Source organism: Lutra lutra, chromosome 3, assembly GCF_902655055.1.
Source record: "Lutra lutra chromosome 3, mLutLut1.2, whole genome shotgun sequence".
NCBI lineage: Eukaryota > Metazoa > Chordata > Mammalia > Carnivora > Mustelidae > Lutra > Lutra lutra.
Window position 1 is genome coordinate 200,772,915 of NC_062280.1, and position 23,584 is coordinate 200,796,498.

General features: G+C 53.0%; 1 protein-coding gene across 1 annotated transcript in view; it reads left to right on the forward strand.

Moving 5' to 3' along the window:
* Positions 1-15,094: 15,094 nt before the first annotated feature.
* TFDP1 (transcription factor Dp-1) overlaps positions 15,095-23,584 on the forward strand; it is a 44,252-nt gene continuing 35,762 nt past the window's right edge. The window contains 2 exon segments of the mRNA XM_047720500.1: positions 15,095-15,208; positions 15,876-15,949. Coding sequence (XP_047576456.1) covers positions 15,938-15,949 — 12 coding nt within the window. The 5' untranslated portion in view covers positions 15,095-15,208; positions 15,876-15,937.

Consider the following 23,584-nt stretch of genomic DNA (forward strand, 5'->3'; position numbering starts at 1 on the left):
ATCGTTAATGACTAAGCCTCCGTTCAGATGCGTGTCTGGCGGCGGTCTCCGGACTGACAGCCGGTCTCTGAGCAGCGGGTCCTCCCACGGGGCTCTTCTGCCGCTGCGGCGCCTTCTGTGCGGCGCTCCTGTGTGTTCCAGTAGCTTTGTTCCTGGGTATCTTACCTTTTTGATCTATTCCTCAATGGCACCTTAAAAAGCTTCCCATTGTCGTATAACACACCTCCTTAAAGGTGCAACTATCACGAGTTTACGGCTTAATGAATTTTCACTGAACACACCTGTTTCACCTCCAGCAGCTCAGGAAGTACCAGGCCAGCCCCCAGAGACCGTGCAGGGAGCTGTCTTCCCTTCCATGCAGTGCTTTTTTCCCCCTTTCTTCCTGCCTTTTTAAGACTTTATTTATTTATTTGAGAGAGAGCAGAGAGAGAGCACATGAGGGGTGGGGAGCGGCAGAGGGAGAGGGAGAAACGGGCTCCCCGCTGAGCAGGGACCTGACTCCGGCCTCGATCCCAGAATACTGGGATCACGACCCAAGCCCAAGGCAGACGCTTCACTGACTGAGCCTCCCAGGCGCTCCTCTTCCGTTCATTTCTGCCCCCACGAGTAGCCACAGGTCACCTCGCTCACGCTTGCTTACTGGGTGCTTTGTCATAATGGACTCCCACAAAATGGGGCTTTTCCTCAAAGCAGTGTGAGGAAGTCGACCCAAGTGTCGCCTGTGGTCATGGACGCTCCTCCCAAGTGTGCCTATATCACAGCTTTTCCTTCTGTTCAGGGACGTTGGGCCTGCGTCGCTGGGGCCGTCACACACAGGGCTCCTGGGCGTGCTCTCGATGTCTCCGGGGACCCACGCGCTTGTGTGTCACAGATGCGCCCTTGGAACGCAGTTGCCGGTCCCACAGCGCACGTAAGCTCGACTTCATGAGAAAATGCCGGGCAGTTTTCCAAAGAGATTTTAGCGTGTTACTCCTAGCAGCAAGGTCTGACAGTCCCAGTTTTACCACAGTTTTATCAACAGGTTTTATTACCGGCCCCTTGGTTTGGGTGTGAAATGGTGTCCTACCATGGTTTTAATTTGCATTTTCCTGATGGCTAAGGAAGTTGGGAACATTTTCACATGCTTCTTAACCCTTCAGATTTCTTCTTTAATACCGTGAGCTTACAGCTCGTGGCAATTTTAACAGAGTTCTCTATGTTTTATTTATTGGTTTGTAGTGTTTTCTGCGTATTCAGATACGAGTCTTTCATCAGACTCACCCATCATGGCGTCTTCTGAACTTGCTTTCCGTGAGCAAGAGTTTTAGCTTTCGATAAAGTCTCATTTACATATTTTTTTCTTTTGTGGTTAGTGCCGTGTTTGTCCTATTTTAAAAACCCTTGCCTGTCAAGGTCTTGTTTTCTTCTGGGAAATTTGAATTGAGCTTTCAGAAATTATTTTTTGAGTTTTGTATGAGTACAAATCAAAGTTTATTTTTTCCCATATAGAAATCCTGGAAATTCAGCACCGTTTATCGGAAAGACTTTCCTTTCCCTGTTGAATTACGTCGATGCCTTTTCTGAAAATCAAGTAACTGTAAACACGTGGGTTTGTTGGGATTTTCTAGTCTGTCTCCTTGATCTGTTTTTCCTGTGCTACACCACATTGTCTTAATGTGGGACCAAAATCTAGTAATGCCAGCCCTTCGACAGTATTGTTCTTCAAGATTGTCTCAATATTACAAGGTATTGGTATTAAGTATAAATTTTGAAATCAGATTGTCACTGGAAAATCTGAAAATACATGGAGATAAACAACTCATTTCTAAATAACACATGGATGAAGGAAGAAATCTCAAGAGAAATTTGAAAGTATTTTGAACTACATGAAAATAAAAACAAAACCTACCTCATTTGTGGCGTGCAGTGAAAGCAGTGCTTGTGGGGAACGGACAGTAGTGAGTGCACATAACCAAGAAGCAGAAAGATTTTAAACCAGTCACCTAAGTTCTCACCTCGGAAAACTGGAAAAAGAGCAAATTACATTCAAACTAAGCAGAAGAAAGTAAATTAACAAAAATTAGACCAGATGTCAATGCAATTGAAAACAGGAGGACATCAGTAGAGAAAAATCAATGAAATCAAAAGCTGTTTCTTTGAAAATATCAATAAAATCATGAAATTCTAGCTGAGTTAAGGAAGAAAAGAGAGAAGACACAAATTACTAATATCAGAAATGAAAGACGGAACATCACTACAGATCCCATGAACATTAGGAGGATAAGAGAGGAATGTTACAGGGGTACCTGGTTGGCTCAGTCACTTGAGTGTCTGCCTTCTAGTCATGATCCCAGTGTCCTAGGATGGAGCCCCACATTGTGCTCCCTGCTCAGTGCAGAGTCTGCTTCTCCCTCTCCCTCTGCTGCTCCCCTCTGCTTGTGGTCTCTCTGTCAAATAAATAAATAAAATCTTTAAAAAAAAAAAGAAAAATGAATGTTATGAACAACTCCTTGCCCACAGACCCACAGATATGATAACTCCAATGAAATGAACTAATTCCTTATAAGACACTGTAGTGTTAAGTGACTGACATTAATCGTTTTTCTCTCTTTTTTAAAATTTTTTAAAATCAATTTAATTAATGTATAGTATATTATTAGTTTCAGAGGTAGAGGTCAGTGATTCATCAGTCACATACAACACCCAGTGCTTACTGAATCATGTGCTGTCCTTAATGTCCATCCCCCAGTTACTCCATCCCACAACCCCTCCCCTCCAGCAACCCTCAGTTTGTGTCCTGTGATTAAGAGTCTCTTATGGTTTGTCTCCCTCTCTGATTTCATCTTATTTTATTTTTCCTTCCTTGTCCCTTTGTTTATCTGTTTTTTTCCCCTTAAATTCCACATATGAATGAAATCATAAGGTATTTGTCTTTCTCTGACTGACGTATTTCACTTAACCTAATATGCTCTAGTTTCATCAACATTCTTGCAAATGGCAAAATTTCATTCCTTTTTAAAGATTTTTTTTTTAAAATTGTTTATTTGTCAGAGAGAGAGAGAGAGAGAGCACGAGCAGGGGGAGTGGCAGGCAGAAGGAGAAGCAGAGTCCCCGCCAAGCAGGGAGCCCAATGTGGGTCTCGATCCCAGGACCCTGGGATCAGGACCTGAGCTGAAGACAGATGCTTAACAACTGAGCCACCCAGGTGCCCCAAGATTTCATTTTTTAAGATGGCTGAGTAATAGTCCATTGTATATATATATATATGACATCTTCTTTTTTTTTTTTTAATTTTATTTATTTATTTGACAGACAGAAATCACAAGTAGGCAGAGAGGCAGGCAGAGAGAGAGGAGGAAGCAGTCTCCCCGCCGAGCAGAAAGTCCGATGCGGGGCTCGATCCCAGGACCCCGGGATCACGACCCGAGCCGAAGGCAGAGGCTTTAACCCACTGAGCCACCCAGGTGCCCCATATATATGACATCTTCTTTATTCGTTCATCTGACATTAAGCTTTTGATTGCTGAGGCATCCATTTCAAAAAACATCTGTCTTCAATAAAAGTATCTTTACCTGTATGACACAGTTACCAGCCCCCAAGAAAACCAGATAAGGAACTATGTCACCTCCAAACATGAAGGTCCCTCTTTCAGAAAGCTCTGGGTAATCTAGATAACTGAATGACCCCATATCTCCCTTCTGTTCCCTAATTCCCACTCTTATGCATTAAGTCATCCAATATAGAACCAGAAAAGCCCTAGACACCCTGTTCTTGGACCCTAACAAAGGCAGAGCCCTAGGTTCGTGTGTTCTGTCTTTACCTGTGATCTCATTGGGTCTGTGTAACCTCCAGGAACTGAGTAATAAATCTTGTTCCTCAAGGTACCTGATCCTTTTGTGGAAGTGCATCCCGTGACCATAAGAATACAAGGGTCAGTCCCCATACTGGCCCTGGTGGGGGACGTCTGTGGGGTCACAGGAGTAACGTGAGGCCAGGGGAGTGCCCCAGGCATTCTAGCAAAGAGCATCACTACTGATAAGCTGGGACTCGCACAACAAACATGGTGCACCAAAACTCACACAAGAAGAAAAGACCATCGACATGGGCCTGTAACTGTTAAAGAAATTGAATCGATAAGTAATAACCTCTTGTAGGCTCACAGTGAATTCTACCAAACATTTAAGAAATTACTAAAATCTACAACAGACTAAAGAAGATCATTACATTATCCTATCAATAGACACAGAAAAAGCATTTGATGAACTACAGTACTCATTCATACTCTCTCAGCAAACTAGCAATGGAAGAGAATTGCCTCAAATTGATAATGAACACCTCCAAAAAACCTACAGTTAGCACCATAGTTAATGGTGAGAAACTCAAAGCTTTCCCACTAAGATCAAGAACAAAGCAAGAGGGGTGCCTGGCTGGCTCAGTCAGTTGAGTGTCTGCCTTCGGCTCAGGTCGTGATCCAGGGGTCCTGGGATTGAGCCTTGTTCTGGGCTCCCTGCCCCGTGGGGAGTCTGCTTCTCCCTCTCCCTCTGCCCCTCCCACTGCTCATGCTTGCACGCTCTCTCTCTCTTTCTCTTATAAATAAATAAAATCTTAAAAAAAAGGAACAGGCAAGGGGTTCCCTCTCAGCCCTCCTTTTCAACATTATACTGGTAGTCCTAGCTAATTCTTTATTCTTTATTCTTTAGCTAATGCAAAAAGACAAGAAGAAGAAGGATAAGGAGAAGAGGAAGAAGTAGCGGAGGAGGAAGGAGGAGAGGGAAGGGGAGGAGAAGGAGAAGAAAAGAAAGCGTACAAAGATTGGTAAGAAAGGAAGAAAACCATCTTTGTGTGCAGATGACATGATTGTGTAGCAAATTCAAGAGTTGCTGGTAAACTCCGGAATTACTAAGCAATTATAACAAAGTTACAGATGTGGGTAGTATACAAAGTCAATCACTTATATGCCAACAATGAACAAGTTGAGTTTGAAATAAAAAAATAATAATACCACTTACATTTGTACCCCCAAAATGAAATACTTAGGTATAAATGTAACAAAACATGTATGAATTCTACATGAGAAAAACTATAAAACTCTGATAAAAGATATCAAAGAACTATAAAAATAAATGGAGAGATATTCCATGTTCATGAATCAGAAACCTCAAAGTTCTTCCCAACTTTATTTATAGATTCAATGCGATCCCAATCAAAATCCCCCAGCAGGGGCACCTGGGTGGCTCAGTGGGTTAAGCCTCTGCCTCTGCCTTTGGCTCAGGTCATGATCTCAGGGTTCTGGGATCGAGTCCCGCATCGGGCTCTCTGCTCAGCAGGGACTCCTCCTCCTGTCTCTCTCTGCCTGCCTCTCTGCCTACTTGTGATCTCTGTCTGTCAAATAAATAAATAAAATCTTAAAAAAAAAATCCCCCAGCAAATTTTTGTGTAGATATTGGCAAAACTGATTCTAACATTCATACTTGGAGGCAAAAGACTCAGAATAGCCAAAACGATGTTGAAGGAGAACCAACGATCAAGGACTGACACTATCCAACTTCAAGACCTCCTGTAAAGCTACAGTAATCAAGACTGTGTGGTCTAGCAGAGGAACAGACAAATAGATCAACGGGACAGATAGAGAGCCCAGAAACAGACCCCCTGAAATACATATACGGCAAATAAGCATAATGAAGAGATGCCGCATATCATATGTCATTAGGAAACGGCAAATTGACACGACAGTGAGATTCCACTACATCCCTGTTAGAGTGGCCAGAATCTGACACTGACAACACCAGTGCGGATAAGGGTACAGAACAGCAGAAACTCTTGTTCGTTGCTGCTGGGGATGCGAGAGACGGCCACTTTGGAGGAGAGTTGGTCTGTCACTGACAAAACTAAACACACTCTTACCATAAGACCAGCAATTGTGCTCTTCCATATTCACCCGAATGAGCTGAAAACATGTCTGTGCAAGAGCCTGCACGCACGCGTGTACAGCAGCTTTGCTCACTATTGCCAAGCCTGGAAGCAGCGAAGACGTCCTTCAGTCGGCGAGCGGGTAAGCGGGTTGTGGCACAAGCAGACAGCTGAGGACTACTTAGTGCGAAGAGTAGTCTGTCAAGCCATGAAAGGGCCTGGAGGGATCTTACTTATTCTTACGTGAAAGAAACCAGCCTGGAAGTCTGCATACTGTGTGGTTCCAAGTATGTGACAAGGATGCGATGGTGAAAAGTCAGTCGTTGTCAAGAGTTCGCGGGGAGAGAGTATGAAGAAGTGGAATACGGAAGATTTAAGGGCAGGGTCAGTGTGATTCTATACATGTCATTATACATTTGCCACAACTACAGAATGCACAAGACTGAGAGGGGACCCCAGTGTAAACCGTGGACTTCGGGTGATTATGCTGAGCCAGTGTAGGCTCGCTAACTGTAGCAAACGTACCATCTGGTGCGGAGTTTGGGTAGTGGGGGAGGCTGTGTGTAGGTGCAAGGCAGAGGGTCTATGAGAACCTTCTGAACTTTCTGCTCAGTTTTGCTATGAACCTAAAATTACTATAAATTTGAAGTCTGTTCCTCCCCGAATCCGGTTTCTAATTTCTTTCAAAATAATGCTGAGATTTTGATTGAGATGACATTGTGTATAGGTTAGTTTGGAAAGATGGGCATCTTAACAATACTGAGTCTCCCAATCCAAGAATATGCTATATCTCCAAAGTGCTGGGTCTACTTTAGGTTTTTTTAAGCAAAGTTTTATATTTTTTCTATAGATCTTTGCACATCTAAATTAATTCCCAATAAGTTGATATTTTTTCATGCTATTTTAAACAGTATCTAAAATTGTTTTCCAAAAGTTTGTTGTTATATAGAAACATTGGTTTTATTGCAGAGGTGTTTTATCTAGAGAATCTGCTAAATTTACATATGCAATCATATCATCTGGGAATAAAGACAATTTAAGTTCTTTCTAGTCAATATTTATGCCTCAATTTCTTTTTCTTGCCTTAGTGCACGGGTTAGAACCTTCTGATTAATATTGAACAAAATGAGACTTTCTCCCAACTATTTTGAATGTTTCAAAATACAGTGAGGGTGATGGGGCACCTGGGTAGCTCAGTCAGTTAAGCATCTGACTTCGGGTCAAGTCATGATCCCAGGGTCCTGGGATTGAGCCCAGCATTGGGCTCTACACTCAGCAGGGAGTCTGCTTGTCCCTTTCCTTCCTCTGCCCTTCCCCCCACTCATGCTCTCTCTCTCTCTCTGAAATAAATAAAATCTTTTAAAAAACACAATGTGGTTGAGCAAATAGTAAAATACACACCCATATGTAAATAACTGTTATTATTTTGCTGTTTTTGTTCCCCCCACTCTCTCTTTCTCTCTCTTCTCCTCTTCCTCTCCTATCTGAAAGACGCACATACATTTTCCCCTCAACCTTCCACGAGTAAAGTATTGGCAGCATGATGCTTAGTAACTCAGTTCATCACCGTGCCTCTTCTTCTTTTTGTTTTTTTTTTTAAGATTTTATTTATTTATTTGACAGAGAGAGATCACAAGTCGGCAGAGAGGCAGGCAGAGAGAGGAAGGGAAGCAGGCTCCCCGCCGAGCTGAGAGCCCGATGTGGGGCTCGATCCCAGGATCCTGGGATCATGACCTGAGCCGAAGGCAGAGGCTTAACCCACTGAGCCACCCAGGCGCCCCCACCATGCCTCTTCTAAGGAAAAAAGATAATCACCTACATCACCACAATACCATTGTCATACCTAAGCAAAATAACAATGTTTTCTCTTATCTAATTTTTGGAACATACATAATCTTTCCCAATTGTCCTTTATAGCTTTTTTAAAAGAAAATAGTTTCATTGAGCTATAATTCATGTGCCATCAATTCACCAATTTAGAATGTACAATTCAATGGTTTTAGGTATATTATTAATTTCTAAAATTGTGATAAAATATGCATCATAAAGTTTGCCATTTTGCCTACTTTTAAGTGTACAATTCAATGGTATTAATTAAACTCACAATGCTCACAATGTTGTGCAACCATTACCACTATCTATTCCAAAACTTTTGCATTACCCAAAATAGAAACTCTGTGACTATTAAATAGTACCTCTCCCCATTCTCTACTACCTTCAGTCACTGGTAACCACTAATCTACTTTATGTCTCTATTAAATTGCCCATTCTAGATATTTCACATAAGAAGAATTACACACTTTGCCTCCTGTGTTATTTCACTTACTATAATATTTTCAAGGTTCATCTCTGTTGTAGCATGTGTCAGCATTTCATTCTGTTATATGGCTGAATAATATTCCATTTCATATATTTATAACACACTTTGTTTATCCACTCACCCCCCCATGGGCCCTTAGATTGTTTCCTCCTTTTGACTGCTATGAATAATGTTGCAGTGAACATTGTCAAAGTATCTAACAGATATACTTTGTGTGTGTGTGTGTAATTCTATTGTGATGTGTTACGTTGATTGATTCTCTTATTTTGAAAAATATTTGCACCCTTGGAATACATCCCACTTGCCCATGGTGTATAATTTTTTTTCTTTTTTTTTTTTAAAGATTTTATTTATTTATTTGACAGAGAGATAGAGAGCACAAGTAAGCAGAGCGGCAGGCAGAGGGAGAGAGAGAAGCAGGCTCTCCGCAAAGCAGGGAGCCCGATGCGGGGCTCGATCCTAGGAGCCTGGAATCATGACCTGAGCCAAAGGCAGCTGCTCAACCAACTGAGCCACCCAGGCGCCCCATCCCATGGTGTATAATTTGATGAAAGCTGTGACTATAAATCTAAGAAGCTCAATGAACTCAAAGTATGATAAACTCAAAGAGACCCACACTGAAACACATTATAATCAAACTCAAAGACAAGGATGAAGAGTTTTTAAAGCAATGAGATGTGACTCATCACTTAATAAAACTAACAGCCAATTTCTTATCAGGAGCCATGGATGCTAGAAGACAGTAGGATGACATATTTAAAATGTCGGGGGAGAAATCCCAAACAGCCTACCAAAGGAGGATTCTGTATCTGGAAAACTGTTCTTCAAAAAAATGGGAGAAAGTAAGACATTTCCAGATAGAAGCACAACGAGTTTATTTCCACTACAGCTGTCCTACAGGAGATGCTACAGAGAATCCTTCAGGTTGGGACAGAAGGACACTAGACATAGCCAGAGACCACAAGAAGGAGTGAGGACCTCTGGTAAGGGTGAGTACATGGGCAAATTATTGTATTCTTGGTTTGTAGCTCCACTTTTAATTTCCTATCTGACTTAATAGACAAATGTATTAAATATTTATAAGTCTATATATTGAACAAATAAGGTACACTTGTATAAACACTGATTGGCAGAATGGATAGCAAGCAGGATCCAGGTGTATGCTGTCTAGGAAACGTGATCTTGATCTAAGGATGCACAGGTTGAAAGTGAGAGGATGGAAAAGATTTTACACACAGTTAGTGACCAGAAGAGAGTGAAGTGGGTGTGCTAATATCAGACAAGATAGATTGTAAGTAAACAAACTGTTACAAGAGGGGCACCTGGGTGGCTCCGTTGGTTTAGCGTCTGGCCCTTGATTTCGGCTCAGGCCACAGTCTCAGGGCCGTGGGATGGAGCTCTGTGCTGGGCTCTGTGCTCAGTGGGCAGTCTGCTTGAGATCCTCTCCCTTTCCCTCTGTCCCTCCCCCAGCTTGCACACGCACACGTGCACTCTCTCCCTCTCTCGAATAAATAAATCTTCAAAAAAAATTGTTACATGAGACGAAGGACATTCTGTAATGATAATAATAATATCATGTGACTGTGATAAAGGGTGAGCTCACAAGAAGATATAATGATTATAATTACAAATACATACACTAGGGGCAGCCGGCTAAAATAATTACACACTAAACTTCAGTGCTTCTAGATAAAGGAAGCAAGCACCGACAGCTCACAGGGGAAGTGGGCAGTTGTACAACAACATGGGGACCTCGATGCCTCGCCTCCAGCGACGAGCAGAACACTGAGACTGAAGGCCAACGAGGACTCGGAGGGCCTGCACCGCACCACGGAACAGGCTGGACCGACAGCCTAGCCCCGGCAGCACACACCTTTGTCGCCAGCGCTCACGCCAGCCTCCCCAGCGTTAGGTCCCGGGGACTCTGCCTGCCCTGGGTGGGCCAGCAGTGCACTGAACAGCCTCGCTTGGAGTCTGTAAATCTCCAGGGCCCGAGGTTTTTACCAACCCAAAGGCAGTTTGTAAACTGAAAAATTTTAAGGAAGAAGTAGCATGATCATCCACTTCTAACATATCACTCTGGCTGCTGACGAGATAAGAGATCCGAGTGGGACAAGATTGGAGGAAGGAACAAGAGTTATTTCGAAGTCCTCCACGAAGATGACAGTCGTGAGGCCAGGGAGTGGCCGAGGAGATGGGGAAGAGGAGACGAATTCAAGATGCGCCACATTGGTGACTGGTGTTTGTTACTGAGAGCACGTGAGGTGTTTGACTTCTATCTAGTGTTAGGTATTTGACTTCTTTCTAGTATGAACAACTGGGAGGACATAGTTGTTTCCTGCATGGGGGATGCTGGACGGAGGAGCGGGTTTGGGGGCAGAGTCATGAGTTCATGATTGTTGTCTCAAATGACATTGTAAAGAGTAGTCCTGGCACCCAGTTGCCCTACTAAGAAGTTGGGCTGCTCCAACCTCCCGCCAGTGGCTTAGGAGGGTGTCTGTGAAGCCAAGAATTTATTTTAACTTTTTTAAAGGTTATATTTATTTATTTGAGACAGAGCAAGAGAGGAGAGCATGAGCAGGGGGAGCAGCAGGGAGAGGGAGAGGGAGAAGCAGGCTCCCCGCTGAGCAGGGAGCCTGATGTGGGGCTCGACCCCAGGACACGGAGATCATGACCTGAGCTGAAGGCCAGCGCTTCACCGACTGAACCCCCCAGACACCCTGAAGCCAAGAACTTAAATGGTTTTCCCCAAAGGAATCTGTGGTCTAGCTATAGGACGGCAAACCTAGATTGGAGAAAGATCAGGTACGTGTGGTGCGGGAGGTTTTCGGGAGCAGCGGCGAAGAGTGCACACTCACTGGCCTAGTGGCGGCTCGCCTCCTGCTGCCCGGCCAGGAGCGCCACTGCCAGAGACGCTTCCCCCAAACTGTCCTGTGTCCAGTCCTCCTGCCCCAGCTGCCAGCACCTGCCTCTCCCTTGCCCTGGCCCCACACCCTGGATTTGGGCACTGGGGTGTGACCCTGCTCTTCCCTACTCCTGTGGACCCTCAGCCGCTTCTAGAACAGCCGCCTGCCGCAGACACTTGCATTTGGGAAGCTGCTGTCAGAAGTAACTCCTTACGTTACGTTACGGGGAATCGTTCTCGTTAATGACTGGCAGGGGCGGTACTGGCAGGGGCGGAAGCTAGGGCACTGCAGGAAGCCCACCCACCCCAGGCTTCTGTACACCATTCTGACTCTAGAACAGCAATTCCGGTTTAACTGTCCGGTCCCCGAGGCAGTTGGCATGGTGGGGCTGCTGCCCACCTTCCCTGGCCCCTGCGTGCTGCTTCTGAGCCCAGATTGTCTGCAGATCTGCTCGTCTTGTGTCTCGGTCCCCTCTCTCAGCCCTCGGTGCGTGTCAGCGCTCAGAGTTTGGGAGGAATGCAGGAAAGGTAAAACTTGCAAGACTGGGGTTTGCCTTCTAATCAAAGAACTCTGTTTCTCCGCTGAACGGGGGCATCAGAGAGGCTGAGATTACTTATCCAAGGGCATTTGACTTCTCTCTGTGTCCACTTCATTGTAGCAGGTGGGCCGTGAGGTCCCTCTTGGAACCTATAACATCAGCAGACAGGTAGCAGAGAAGGGAGCAGAGGCATTCAGTTGTACATAAAGTCAAATTTCCCAGAACCCAGGGTGTAGGGCCCAGGGCGTTCCCTCCCCGTGAGGGTAACCGGACCCTATGGGGGAAGGACACACTGTAAGGACAACATGGGTATTTCCACGTCACATTGTAGGATTTTGTAGAAAATAGTTTTGTTGCCGTCTTAGCCAGGGCGGCGTGGTCCCCCAGGAGCAGGCTTTCAGAAGGGCTGTGCTGTGAAATGGCAAAGACCGAGGGGGGTTTATGCATTGCAGAGGCCAGTGGGCAGTGCGGGCAAAGGGTAAGTAAAGAAAAGGGTCTGAACAGTAAACACAGTAAACAGGCTGGTGAGATCAGCTTCGGTCTAGAATTTGTCAGCTCAGAGAAGTGCTTTGCAAAGGGCTGTGGCTTCAGCCTGCAAACGATCGTGCGTCATGCAGGTCTCTTAAGAGGCAAGTGCTGGGAGCCCAACACATAAGAGGGTCCAGGACAGGCTCTCTTTCCAAGAAACTGGACCAGAAATTTTCCAAAATGAATCCTGATGTAAGGAAGAGTAAGGACGTCTCCATGGGTCTAGGAGGCGGGGTGAGGGCTGCAGCCTTCCTCTGCCAGTGGGGCTTAGGAGAGGTGACCTCTCTGGAGAGGGCCGGGGGTTCATCCTGAGGCTGAGCAAGCCCACGGACTTACTGATATTTTATGAACCCACAAATAAACGGAACCAAGTTTTCTAAAAATGCTTGTGAATTTCAGCAAAGAAAATGTCCCCTGTACACATCAGGAACATTCTCCTGTAATAACTTTGAGCCCCTGTCCCCATCCCTGTTTTCCCACGTCTTGATGTCACCATATTGTGACCCAAGAAGGTGGAAAACAGGAAGGCTGGAGACAGGACCAGTGTCTTCAAGGAGGGAACCAAGGGCAAATCGGATACTTTAAATAAACACTTAGAATTCCAGTTTTCAAGGGATTAGAACATATTCTCTCTTTAAAGGACAGTTTAACAGGGTGGGGGTGTGGGGATAAGGATTTGTATCACCCCGTGAGACTCAACAGGGCAGGGCCACAAGGAAAGAGGGAGTTTTGGGGAGATGTGGACCTTTCCCAGGAAGATCTAATCACTTTGTTCGAATAAACAGAAGAGTACGGTGGGTGACCACACAGGGCTGAATGCCAGCCACTGAGATGGGGACGGGCCAACACCCTGAACCCATGCTGTGCGTGCGGAGTGGGCGCTTGAGGCTCAGCCTGGCGAGGGGCGCGCAGGCTCGCTGCTCACCGGGGCCGCATTTCTAATGTCCAGTCTAGCGACTTCAAGGCAGGGCAGCAGTCGGAGGGATTTGATCTTCAACCAAAAATTTTAGAAATTCTGCTACCTTTTAACACAGAAATGAGGGTTCTGTGGTGTGTTTGATTATAGAGAGTCAAAAAATAAAAATCCCAGCCAACTCTGCCCTTTTCCCACGTGAGCCAGAGCTCCTGGAGCCACCGCCCGTGGCCGTAGCCCTCGCGCCTTGTGCGGGTTTCACCTCAGTGAGGTTTGTGCGATGTTGCTTAAAACCTTCGGGTACTTACCGGTGCCAATGTTGTTGAATTACTGAAACCATTTTATTTTTTAGATTAGTTTTATTTTATTTATTTATTTGACAGGGAGGTCAAAAGGAGGCAGAGGGAGAAGCAGGCTCCCCACTGAGCAAGAAGCCTGATGCGGGACTCGATCCTAGGACCCCAGAACTGTGGCCTGAGCCCCTCAGGCGCCCCGGAGTTCCTGGAATGCTGAGGTCACGGGGAGGGTTGGGGCTCTGTGCTGTGATCTGCTCCTTCTGGAGAGGCTTGCCGCCCTGCGTGCTTGGGTCCACGGGCTGGGAGTCGGGTTTTCCGCTGCTGCTTGGGGGCGAGGATGCCAACACGGTACAGAGTAAAGCGATACCGTCCGAGGAGAGTGGAGCTAGGACAGGTGACCCCTGGAGGGACAACATGAAGGGCGCAGGTTCTGACTCCCCAGGGGCCTGCTAAGGGGCCAAGAACTTCACCCGCAGAGAAATAAGACCATTCTGCAGGCAGGAATGTGCAGGATTTTGCTTCTCCCTCATGACCCTCACCATCCACCTTTCCTTGAGGCTCATTCTGTGCTAATCTGCCCAAAGAAGGTGCATGTTTCTGCCGTCTCCACGAAACCAGCGTGGAGTCCGGTGTTCGCAGAAGCGGCCGGTTGGCAGAGAAGCAGGAGTGGACGTGAGCCGTGCTGGGGTGTAAGAGAACAGCCGCCCTCACAGCGGAGAGGCCTTCGCTCTGCTCCGCTTGCACACGGCCTTGCAGCCCTGAACTCTGGACTCCAGCCCGCCCTCTGCTGGGATCTAGCCTGCGGGGTGGGCTCCAGGGAAGAGGCGACTCCCGGCTCAGGGTCCGCCAGGCCCACCCAGTGCCCGGGAGCCAACTGGCTGCCTGATTTCCCTCCTGAGCGCCCACCGGCAGGCAGGGTGTAGACACCGAGCCCGCTGGTCCCCCAGGTGCACGGGGCCTGTGTGCACGCCCCATCTTCTCTGCTCACCTACTCTTGCGCATGGGCAAACACACTCGCTGCACAAGCCCAGCCTGCCTTTCTCTTCCACAAGTACACTTGCACACGTGTGCACACCTGCCTTTCTTCCTCCATGTGTGTATAGCCACACACGCACGCAGCTGGCCTCCATCCAAGTGTGCACACACTTCTGCCCTCTCCTCCAAGGACACGCACGCCTGCACGTGCATACCTCCAACCCCCTCTCCGCGTAAACGCCTGTGCGCACAAGATCTACCCTCCTTCCGCCTGCCTGAACACACACCCACACACTCACGTATGAGCACATGCACACACCTGGCCCCTCTCCCTTGCGTATACCCGCGCCCAAGCACTTGCCCCCTCCCCCCACGGCTGCACACCTCTGCTCCCTCTCGGAGTGTGCACGCACACCGGCACCAGCACACTCCCGGCCCTTCCCCAGGTGCGCGCACACGTCTGGTCCCTCGGAGTGTGCACGCACACCGTCGCGTACACACCGCCCGCCCTTGTCCAAGTGTGCGCGCACACCGGCACGTTGCACACCTGTGGCCCCTTTCCAGGTGTGCGCGCACCTCCGGCCCCTCTCCAAGTGCACGCGCACCCCCGCCTCCCAGCGCCAGACCTTCCGCCTCCGTCCCCGCCCGGCGCGCACGCGCACCCGCACCCGCGCGCGCGCGCAGCCCATCCCCCTCGGGGCGCGCGGGCCACACCGGCGGGAGGAGGAGGAGGAGGGAGGCAAAGGCGCGAAAAGGCGCGCAGGCGCGCTGCGGGAGCCGGCCCGCCGCCCACGTCACGTCGCCGCGCCGCGCACGTCACGCCGCCCGACGCCCGCTCGCAGGGTGAGCCCCGCGCGCCGGCGCCTCGCAGGGCAGGGACCCCGGGGCCGAGCGCGCCGCCGGGACCCCGCCCGTGCCCGCGCGCCGGAGCTAGCCAGGTGCGGCGGGCCGGGGTCCCGCGGGGGGCGCGGACGTGCGGGCGCCCGCCCCGGTCCCGCCGCCGTCCCGCCGCGTGTGCGCGCCGGCTCCGCGGCTCCCGCGCCCCGGGCCCCGGGCCTCCCAGTCCGCGCCGCCGTCGGGGGCGCCCCGGGTGGCCGGGCGCGGCGGGGTCGCGGGCGGGCCGGGGCCCGGGGAGCGCGGGGGGTGGGGGCCTGCGGGCGGAGCGCGGGCGGGGGCCGGGGGCTGGGGCGCCGGGGTCGGGTCGAGCGCCGGGTGCAGGGGCCCCGCGGGCGCGGCGCGGGGTGGGGGCGGCGCTGACCTGACTGCCGGTTCCGGCGCGGGAGGCGCGCGCGCGGCGTTGGGGTGACAGGCCCGCGGGGCCGGAAGCCCACCTGTCACGGCGGCCGGGGGCGGCCGGCTCTTTGTGTGGGCCGGTGGGCTGTCCTCGCCGGCGGGGGAAGCGGGCGGGCGCCGGGGTCTGCGCGGGAGGGAGGGCCGGGGCCCCCGGGGGGTGCCTGGGCCATCGGGGTTTTCATTCTTACTCATTTCTTGTTTCCGTCCTTCTTACCAGAAAAATCCGTTTTCTCTGCGGAGGGCGAGCCCGGACAGCGTCGACGTCGCGGATCTGGTAACATGGCCAAAGATGTAAGTGCGGGGCCGCGCGCCGGCCGTTGTGGCCCTGCGCCCGGGTGCGCCCGCGTGGACGGCGGGGGCCGGGGCCGGGGGCTCGCTGCGGGCGCCGCTCACCCCGCGTGTTCGCGCCGGCCGTGCGCTTAGGGACACGCGCACCTGCTGGCGCGGAGGCGAAGGGGGCAGGTCGGCGCTCCGCACTCGCTGTGGCCACGTTTTCCTTTTCCGTTTTTTGTTTCTGCCTCAGAAAAACGAAATTTGGTGACTAATGAAATGTGAAAAGTCCTGCTTTGGCTTTTTCCGTATTTGTCAGTTTTAAGTTCGTTCCCAGAAGCAGGCTTCCAGGTCCCAGAGCGGTCTGTGGGCTGCGCCCCGCGGTTCTGGCTGCGCCGTGGGCCCCCTGGACATCTCCGCAGGGCGGCTTAGTACGTGTTGCCCAGAGCTGGATGCGCATCCGCCCGCACCCCGGGTGCCCCTGCCCGTGCTGCCCTGCAGCGGCCGCGAGCCGGACCACCGCTCTGCAGAGGGCCGCGCTCAGGGCCCCGCCAGGCACCCAGGCCTGCAGCGGTCCTGCCGTCGGGCGCGGCGGGCGGGCGAGAGCACGCGCTGGCACCCCGCCTCGGGGCGCGGGTCTGTGTCCCATGGGAGCTGGCGGCATGAGCGCGGGCCGCATCTGCGGATGGCCGGTCCCGGCCCGGGTGTGTACCCCCGGGGACGCCCGACACGGGGTGTGTGCTCAGTAAAGGAGTCTGGGTGCGCGCGCTTTGGGAGCCCCGCTTGCGGACTTGGTTAACTGTGATCCGGAGGCCCTCTTGGAGCCGGGGGGACCTCCGCCGTCTCCTGCAGCCGGCACGTCCACGGGAGCAGCCTCTGCAGACTGCAGGGCAGCCTTTGGCGGCCCTCTGGCTGGTGTCCCTGGAGCTGATGGGGGGTGACACTGGAGGGGACAGTGGGGTAACTGAGGCGGAGAAACAGAGCAGAGAAGGGCCTCCCGGTCCTGAGAGCTGGCGACATCGCGTGTGGCTGGAACCGGGTCTCACCCGGCCACCAGGCCGGGGCTGGAATGGGGGGTGTGGTCCAAGGAAGGGCGATAGGCTTTCTCTCTAGCTGGCTAGTTTTGTCACACCAGGGGGGTGACATCTGAATTTGGGAAGGTGACTCTGGTGGCCGCTGTTGGGCGGGAAGCAGCCGTAGGTAATTTGGGTGGAGGCCCTCCGGTCTGAGCTAAGTGTAAGACCAAGCCCGCCAGGATGGGCTGGAGCTGAGCCTTGGGTTGAAGGGGGTGGGCTGGGACCCCAGCTTTACAGCGCTCTGGGGTCTCTGTGGAAGTCTGGAGGGGGCTGGAGGTAGGTTCTGGGGGTCACAGTGAAGGAGGACAAATTTAGGGGACAGGGACAGGTCAGCCAGGCAGGTTTTGGTGAGGAGAATCCGGGGAAATGGCGTGGTAGCTCCCTCCCTCCATCGGAGGCCCAGGGACACCAGCGGATTTGGGGCGCTGGATGGCTTGAGCCTGTTCACTGAGGGTGGTGGGGTGGTGGGCGTGGGCAGGCTGAAAGGGCAGAAGCCGCCCGTGAGGGAGAGGGGCAGCCAGTTGTAGAGGGCCTAGGGAGGGTCAGCAGGCCGGGGGCAGCGATGGCCTTCCTGACCTGAGTGGGGAGCTGTGGGCCATGCCATGGCCCTGGGCAGGCATCTAGGCGCACAGACCGCTGCTGTAGGCTAACCCCGAGCCGTGTCCCGGTGGAGGGGCCCGATGTCGTCTGGGAAGGTGGGAAGAGCTGCGTTTTTCACTCCTGTTGTGGTGGGTCTCGGTTTAGAATTGACACGAGCCGGGCCCACGGCTCCTCTGTGCCTCGTGTTTGCCTCATTTGTCAGCATGTGGGGACGAGGGGGAAATGCTTGTTTTGTTCACGCGTCCATCCTGTCTGTCCTTTGCGGTTTGACGAGGGCCCGTGCCCGGTGGAGAGCGTGAGGTGTACCGCTTGGCTGCTCTCATGAAGCTTGCAGGGGCCAGGGGGCCTGGAGCGGTGTGGGTGGGGGGATGCTGGGGGCACAGAGGAGGCCCCGGGCGGGGGTGTTGGGGCAGGAGGGGAGCCATGGGCATGAGGGGGCTACAGGGGCATGAGGGGGCCTGGTGGCATGGGGCTGGAGGGGGCAGGGGTAATGGGGAGGCTGGGGTGTGGAAGGGCCGGGGGTCGGGGGTGGGGGGGAATGGGGTTTGCCCCAGGGGCAGGAGAACAAGGGGGGTACCTGGAGGCATGGGGAGGCGGGGCAGGGGAGGCCGAGGGAGGAGGCCCCCAAGGAAGCTGCGCTCTTTCTCCTGAACAGGGGCACAGGAGGAGTGTGCACGTGGGTGTGTGGGGCCTGCAGGAGTCCGGCCCGGGGCCCCGCAGCTCTGACGCGGACCGCACCTTGTGCTTTCTGTTGCTAGCACACAAACAAATATTTCTTTGTGTTTAAGAGGGGTATCTACACAAAACACTGTCATTCCTTTGCTTAAAAAAAGCCTTGCATTTTCTAGCAACGCCTGAGAACAAGGCTGGTTCCTCAGGCTGGTTCCGTGGTGATTAGTCGTGAGTGTTGCATCCTGCAAGCGCGTCCCCACCTGGACGTGTGCATGACAGGAGCGAGTGGGCTCCCGTTCGGGGTCCTGGGGGCAGGACCCCGCCTGCCCCCCTGCTTCCCTGGCTTGACTCTGGCCTGACACACAGAGGGCCACTGGGCGGTGCGTCGGCATGGAGGCCCGCTGCCGCCGTCTCCAGGAAACTGGCCGGGCCCGAGGGCTGAGTGGGCTGTAGGCCTTTGACCTTCGTTTGCAGGGATTGTGTTGGTGTAAGTGGGCAACGAAAAATTCAGACGGTAAAAATCCAAATTCTGTATTCGTAGCTGGTGTGGAGAGGAGGGAGCTCCGCTGGCGCAGAACAGTGTGGGAACGTGAGACCCCAGCACAGTCACTCCCAGAGGTGGCCGTGAGCAGCGGTTTGGGGCTCACTTCCAGAACGCAACAGGAGAGGGATCCGGGGCAGGAGTTCCGTGGCTGTAGAGATGGCCACGCAGGGACGGCGTTCCCTCCTGCGGCCTGTGGAGGCCGACACCTGGGGCTCCGTGCAGCCAGCAGGGCACTGCCTCGCCTCCCACCAGCGCCCACGTGGGACCCCCTGGCTCAGCCCTCCACCGATGAACGCTGTGGGCAGTGTCTCTGCAGTTCCACGGAGAGAGTCGGCTGGGTAAGGCACACGACGGCGCCATTTCAGTTGCCACCCTTGGACTGCGTGGGTCTCTGCTCCCACAGCCTTGGACCCGTCCCTCCACCAGGGGGTCTCATCACCCCGAGAGGTGAAAAATGTGGATTATGTACTGATCGATGAAGCTAGGTATCGGAATCCCGTTTTGTGCCAGCCAAGGCTCCCCTGGGCACAGATCACAGTCGGGAAGGCTCGCCGGGCCGAGATGACAGTCAAGTTTTCAGCACGGACAAGGGCTCCAGAGGTGAATGTTGCCTTCAGAGAAAATACAGAAATTGCAGTTGCTTAGACATGCTCGTGTGTTAGAAATTGCCCTTGGGAGAAGTAGGAAGGGGAAGGCCGCTGACACGATAGTGTACCTGGACGCGCGCCGGGTGTGCGCCCGTGTGCTGTGTGGGTGGTGCGGCCCCCAGAGGGGGCTGCGGATTTTCTCAAGGTCACAGGCAGAGCCTAAACTCCTCGTGAGCCGCTAGAACGTCCGTGTTCTTGTCCTCGTCCGGGGCTGCGAAGGTTTGTAAAGAGCAGGGAGGTAGCCTGTTGTCTGTAAGATCACGGAGATGCTGCTGCGGGGGGATGTGGGCAGCGGCTGCGCTTCCTGGGGTCGGCCCTGCCCCTGTGGGCTGCCGGTGTGCGAGCCCGAGGGCCCCCTGCCTGCGGGGAGCCCGGTTGGGCCGAGGGCAGTGCGGTGGCAGCTGCTGGAGGAGGGCGTCTGGGTCCCTCTGCAGATGCGTGGCCTCCGTTTCGAAAGCTGGTCTGTGACTCCACTTTGTTTCCTGTGAGTTTATGGAAAATTCTCTGAATGGTGTCGAGAGCTGGAGGCTGAGGAGGAAGGCGTCCCGTCTAAGCTTTGGAGGGATGGCGCGTGAGGCCTGCTTTGACACCCCTGTGAGACTAATGAGCTTATCTAAAAATACACGCACTGAGTATCGTTTTCCAGACCCGGACCTCGAGGCTGAAACCGGCTGAAGCAGTAGCGCGGTTTCCTTGGGTCTCGGCTGGAGGGCGCTGCGGGATGCGGCGCCGACTTGTGCAGTGGTGGCGTCTCGTCGGACGTGGAGAGGCCGTCAGTGTGCGCACGCAGGTTACCAAGTGAGGGGGCTGTGGTGGCGGGCTCGCTCTTGCCCGGGCTTCTCATGGTTCAGAATTCGGGGTGCACTGGGGAAACGCTGGGATGGGGTCCCAGGCAGGAAGCTCGGCTCGATTGAGAGGTCAGCGTGGAACATCTCGCCATCGAGCAGTGTTGGCCGAACGAATTCCTGGGTAAAAGGGCCCTCACAGAGTCAGCTCTGTGCTCTCGGTGTGTCTCCGAGGGTTGGGGAATGGGCCCGCAGTGTCTGTGCCCGGCCTGGCTGGCGGTGCGACTTCGGGGACACCTTCGTCACAGACCACAGAGCCACCTTTCTGAAAAGCTCTTCTCTTTAAGCGTTTAAAACGCTCTACCACTCTTCAGTGGAGCAGTCAGGAAGCTCTCGTTCAGAATCCGTGCCTGGCTTCTCCTGCACTCAGCTTTGAGGCGTCTGTGAGGAGGGACGGTGCCCGGGGAATCGCGGGCGGGACAGCAGGTGCTTGCTGGGGGCCGGTCGTCTGTGCCATGGGGTGTCAGCGCGGGCTGAGTTAGAGGTGGGACCCCCCCAGGCACCTTCTGGCTCAGTGTCGTGCCACGCCAGGGAGCCGCACGCGCTGCCCGCCCGGATGCTGTGCCGATGTGCCCAAGGTCCCCCGTTCCCGTGCTTTCTGGCCAGCTCTCAACCTTGCACCGACCTGTGATGACACCCGGGGCGAAATCCCGGACGTGCACCTGCGCGCGACACGGCGGACACGTGTGTGCACGTGTGCCGTCTCTGAGACGCTGTCCGGTGACTTTTCAGAACGACTGTGGGTCGTGCTTACTTTCGACAGGTCGTAGCAGAGAGCACGTCGTAACGCATTTGGCTTGAAACTCAGTTTAAAAGCCCAGAAAACTTGCTCCCTTTGGTAGGTAAAGTTTTAAGTTATTTTGTTTTAGTTTGCATTTCTCAACAGAGAAGTTTGGTATTTTCTCCTGCGTGTTTCTCTGCGTGTTCTGTGCTCGCTTTCCCAGTGTCTGTGTCCTGTCGAGTCGCGTCCACTCGTTATGAATTGGGCTGTTAAACCTTTGTTCATCGTTGCACAGTGGAACGTGACCATTAGGTTTTCCTTCATCATTCTGGCTGGAGCAGAGCTCTAAGATGATTTCGTTGTGGGCCTATGGGAAATGTACCTTGGATTCATACCCTGAATTGTAAGGGTCCGTACAGGTAGTTCAGGTGGTTTAAACGTCTGTGCTGTGTTTGGTGGGTTTGTTTACGTAGCTTATCTTCTCTCAGGACGACGTTTGGACCCTCTGAGGGTGGCGTGCAGGGCGGCGGCCCGTGTTTCCGTAACTTCTGAGCCTGACAGTGCGGCGTGAGGGTGGCCCGTTGGGCCCGCGCAGCCCTGCGTGGCATCTTCCTGTTCGGAAGGACTCACGGCGTGGATTCCGCCTCGAACGGGTCTTATGTTCCTCTTATTTTATTTGCTTTTCCAAAAAATGAGGATTTGAGTGACCATGTCGTATACTTCCTGTATCAAGAGAACTAAGTCTTAGTTCAGAGGGAGGGAGGGTGAGGAGTGAGCTGTTTATGTAGGAGTCCAACCTGCCAGTCTGTCCCGGGGCTGAGCGGGGGTCGGTGGTGAAGTCCCGCGCGGCTGCTGTGCTGCGCACCTCACGGTTAGCCCAGACCGTGCGGAAGGCGCTCGCTCCGGGGGTCGTCAGCTCTCCTGCACTTCTGAACCCCTTTCTTTCTTGCTTTCTTTCTTTCTCTCTCTCTCTCTTTCTTTTTAAAGATTTTATTTATTTATTTGACAGGCAGAGATCACAAGCAGGCAGAGGCAGGCAGAGAGAGGCAGAGGGAGAAGCAGGCTCCCCACTGAGCAGGGAGCCCGGTGCGGGACTCGATCCCAGAACCCTGGGATCGTGACCTGAGCTGAAGGCAGAGGCTTAACTAACTGAGGCCCCCGGGCGCCCAACCCCTTTCTTTTTGAAAATCGAGAGATGAGATACGACATAGAAGATGAGCGTTTGCCTTAATGCTGTGTAAATAAGTAGGCTCTCAGTAGGCTGGCTGTGGGTTACGAGGTGTCCCGTCCTTCTTTTAGGGTGCCCCGATGTGCCCTCCCCCAGCACAAGCACCAGCTGAGGCAGGAGGGAAGTCACAAAATTAAACAATCTCATGGGGTCTTGCAACTGCAGGGAGCTTTGAAACCGGGCTTGTAGACGCAGGTGCTGGAGTGCTTCCCAGCCGGAAGTGGGGACTCCTGGGGGCACCTTCCTCCCCTGCACGCACCTCTTCCTTCCCTGGCAGATGGGACAGTTGCCCCGTATGGAGCTGCATGGCTACGTGTCACTTTGGGGGCAGGAGGGGTAAGGAGGTAGTTAGGGTGCAGGTCAGTGTGTCTGAGGCCTGAGGCCCTGACCTCGCGCGTCCTGGGTGGTTGCAGCGACGTCGTGGCTAGAAGCTGCGCTCGTGCTGTGCCGTGGAGCGCTCCTTCCCGTGGGAGGGAAAGGCCCCGCCTGGGAGGTTGTAAAGGACTGGTCCTCCCCCATCTCCCAGCCTCGGAGACTTGCACTTTGTTGGAAGGGACGTTGGGGGTCTTTCTGACAGGGAGAAGGTGCCCTGCAGTGACTTTCCCGGGAGAGAGGTCAGAGTAGCGTGTTCTTAAGTTTGCTGGTGACGTGCAGAAATGTCTCCACCTCTGGCTCTTACTCCCAGGGAAGCCTATGGGCCTGGACCCCACCGCCCTGCCCTCGAAGCCACGGGCCCGTGGGCGTGTCCTGGAAATGAGGTCTGTGTCGGGACGAGGCAGGGTTCCGAGCGGACCCTCCCTGCGGGCTCTGAGTCCAGCTGTCCCTGTTGCTCAGTCCTCTCTCGGCTTGGTGACTTGTCGGTAGAGTGAAGGTGACAAGTGTCCTGTCCCTTCCTCTCGGGGCAGCGAAGGTCAAAGGCCCCGGCCCAGCACATGTCGTGCCCAGCCTGGCATCACTGGGAGCAAGACCTGTGTGTGGCGCTGAAGGGCTCGGGAGCTCATCGCAGGCCCGGGCCTGGTCCACGTGCTTCGTGGCTGTGGGCGCCTGGTCTCAGCAGAGCTCTGGGGGAAGACCCCCGTCCTAGTGAGCGGCTTGGTCCTGGTTAGGGCCGGAGCTTGGGAACCGGGTTGGGTTGCAGGGGGCGTCAGGCTCTTGGAGACGGGATGGAGGGGGGATGCTGCTTTGCCGTCGGGGTCCTAGGGTGCCCAGGGTCCCCAGGCGCGTTGTAGCCCTGTTGTTAGCTCGCCCGCGTCTCTCAGCAGACGGCTCTGCCCTGACTACAGTTCGGACAAATCGTGTGGGAGGTGAGCAGCGGGAACCCTT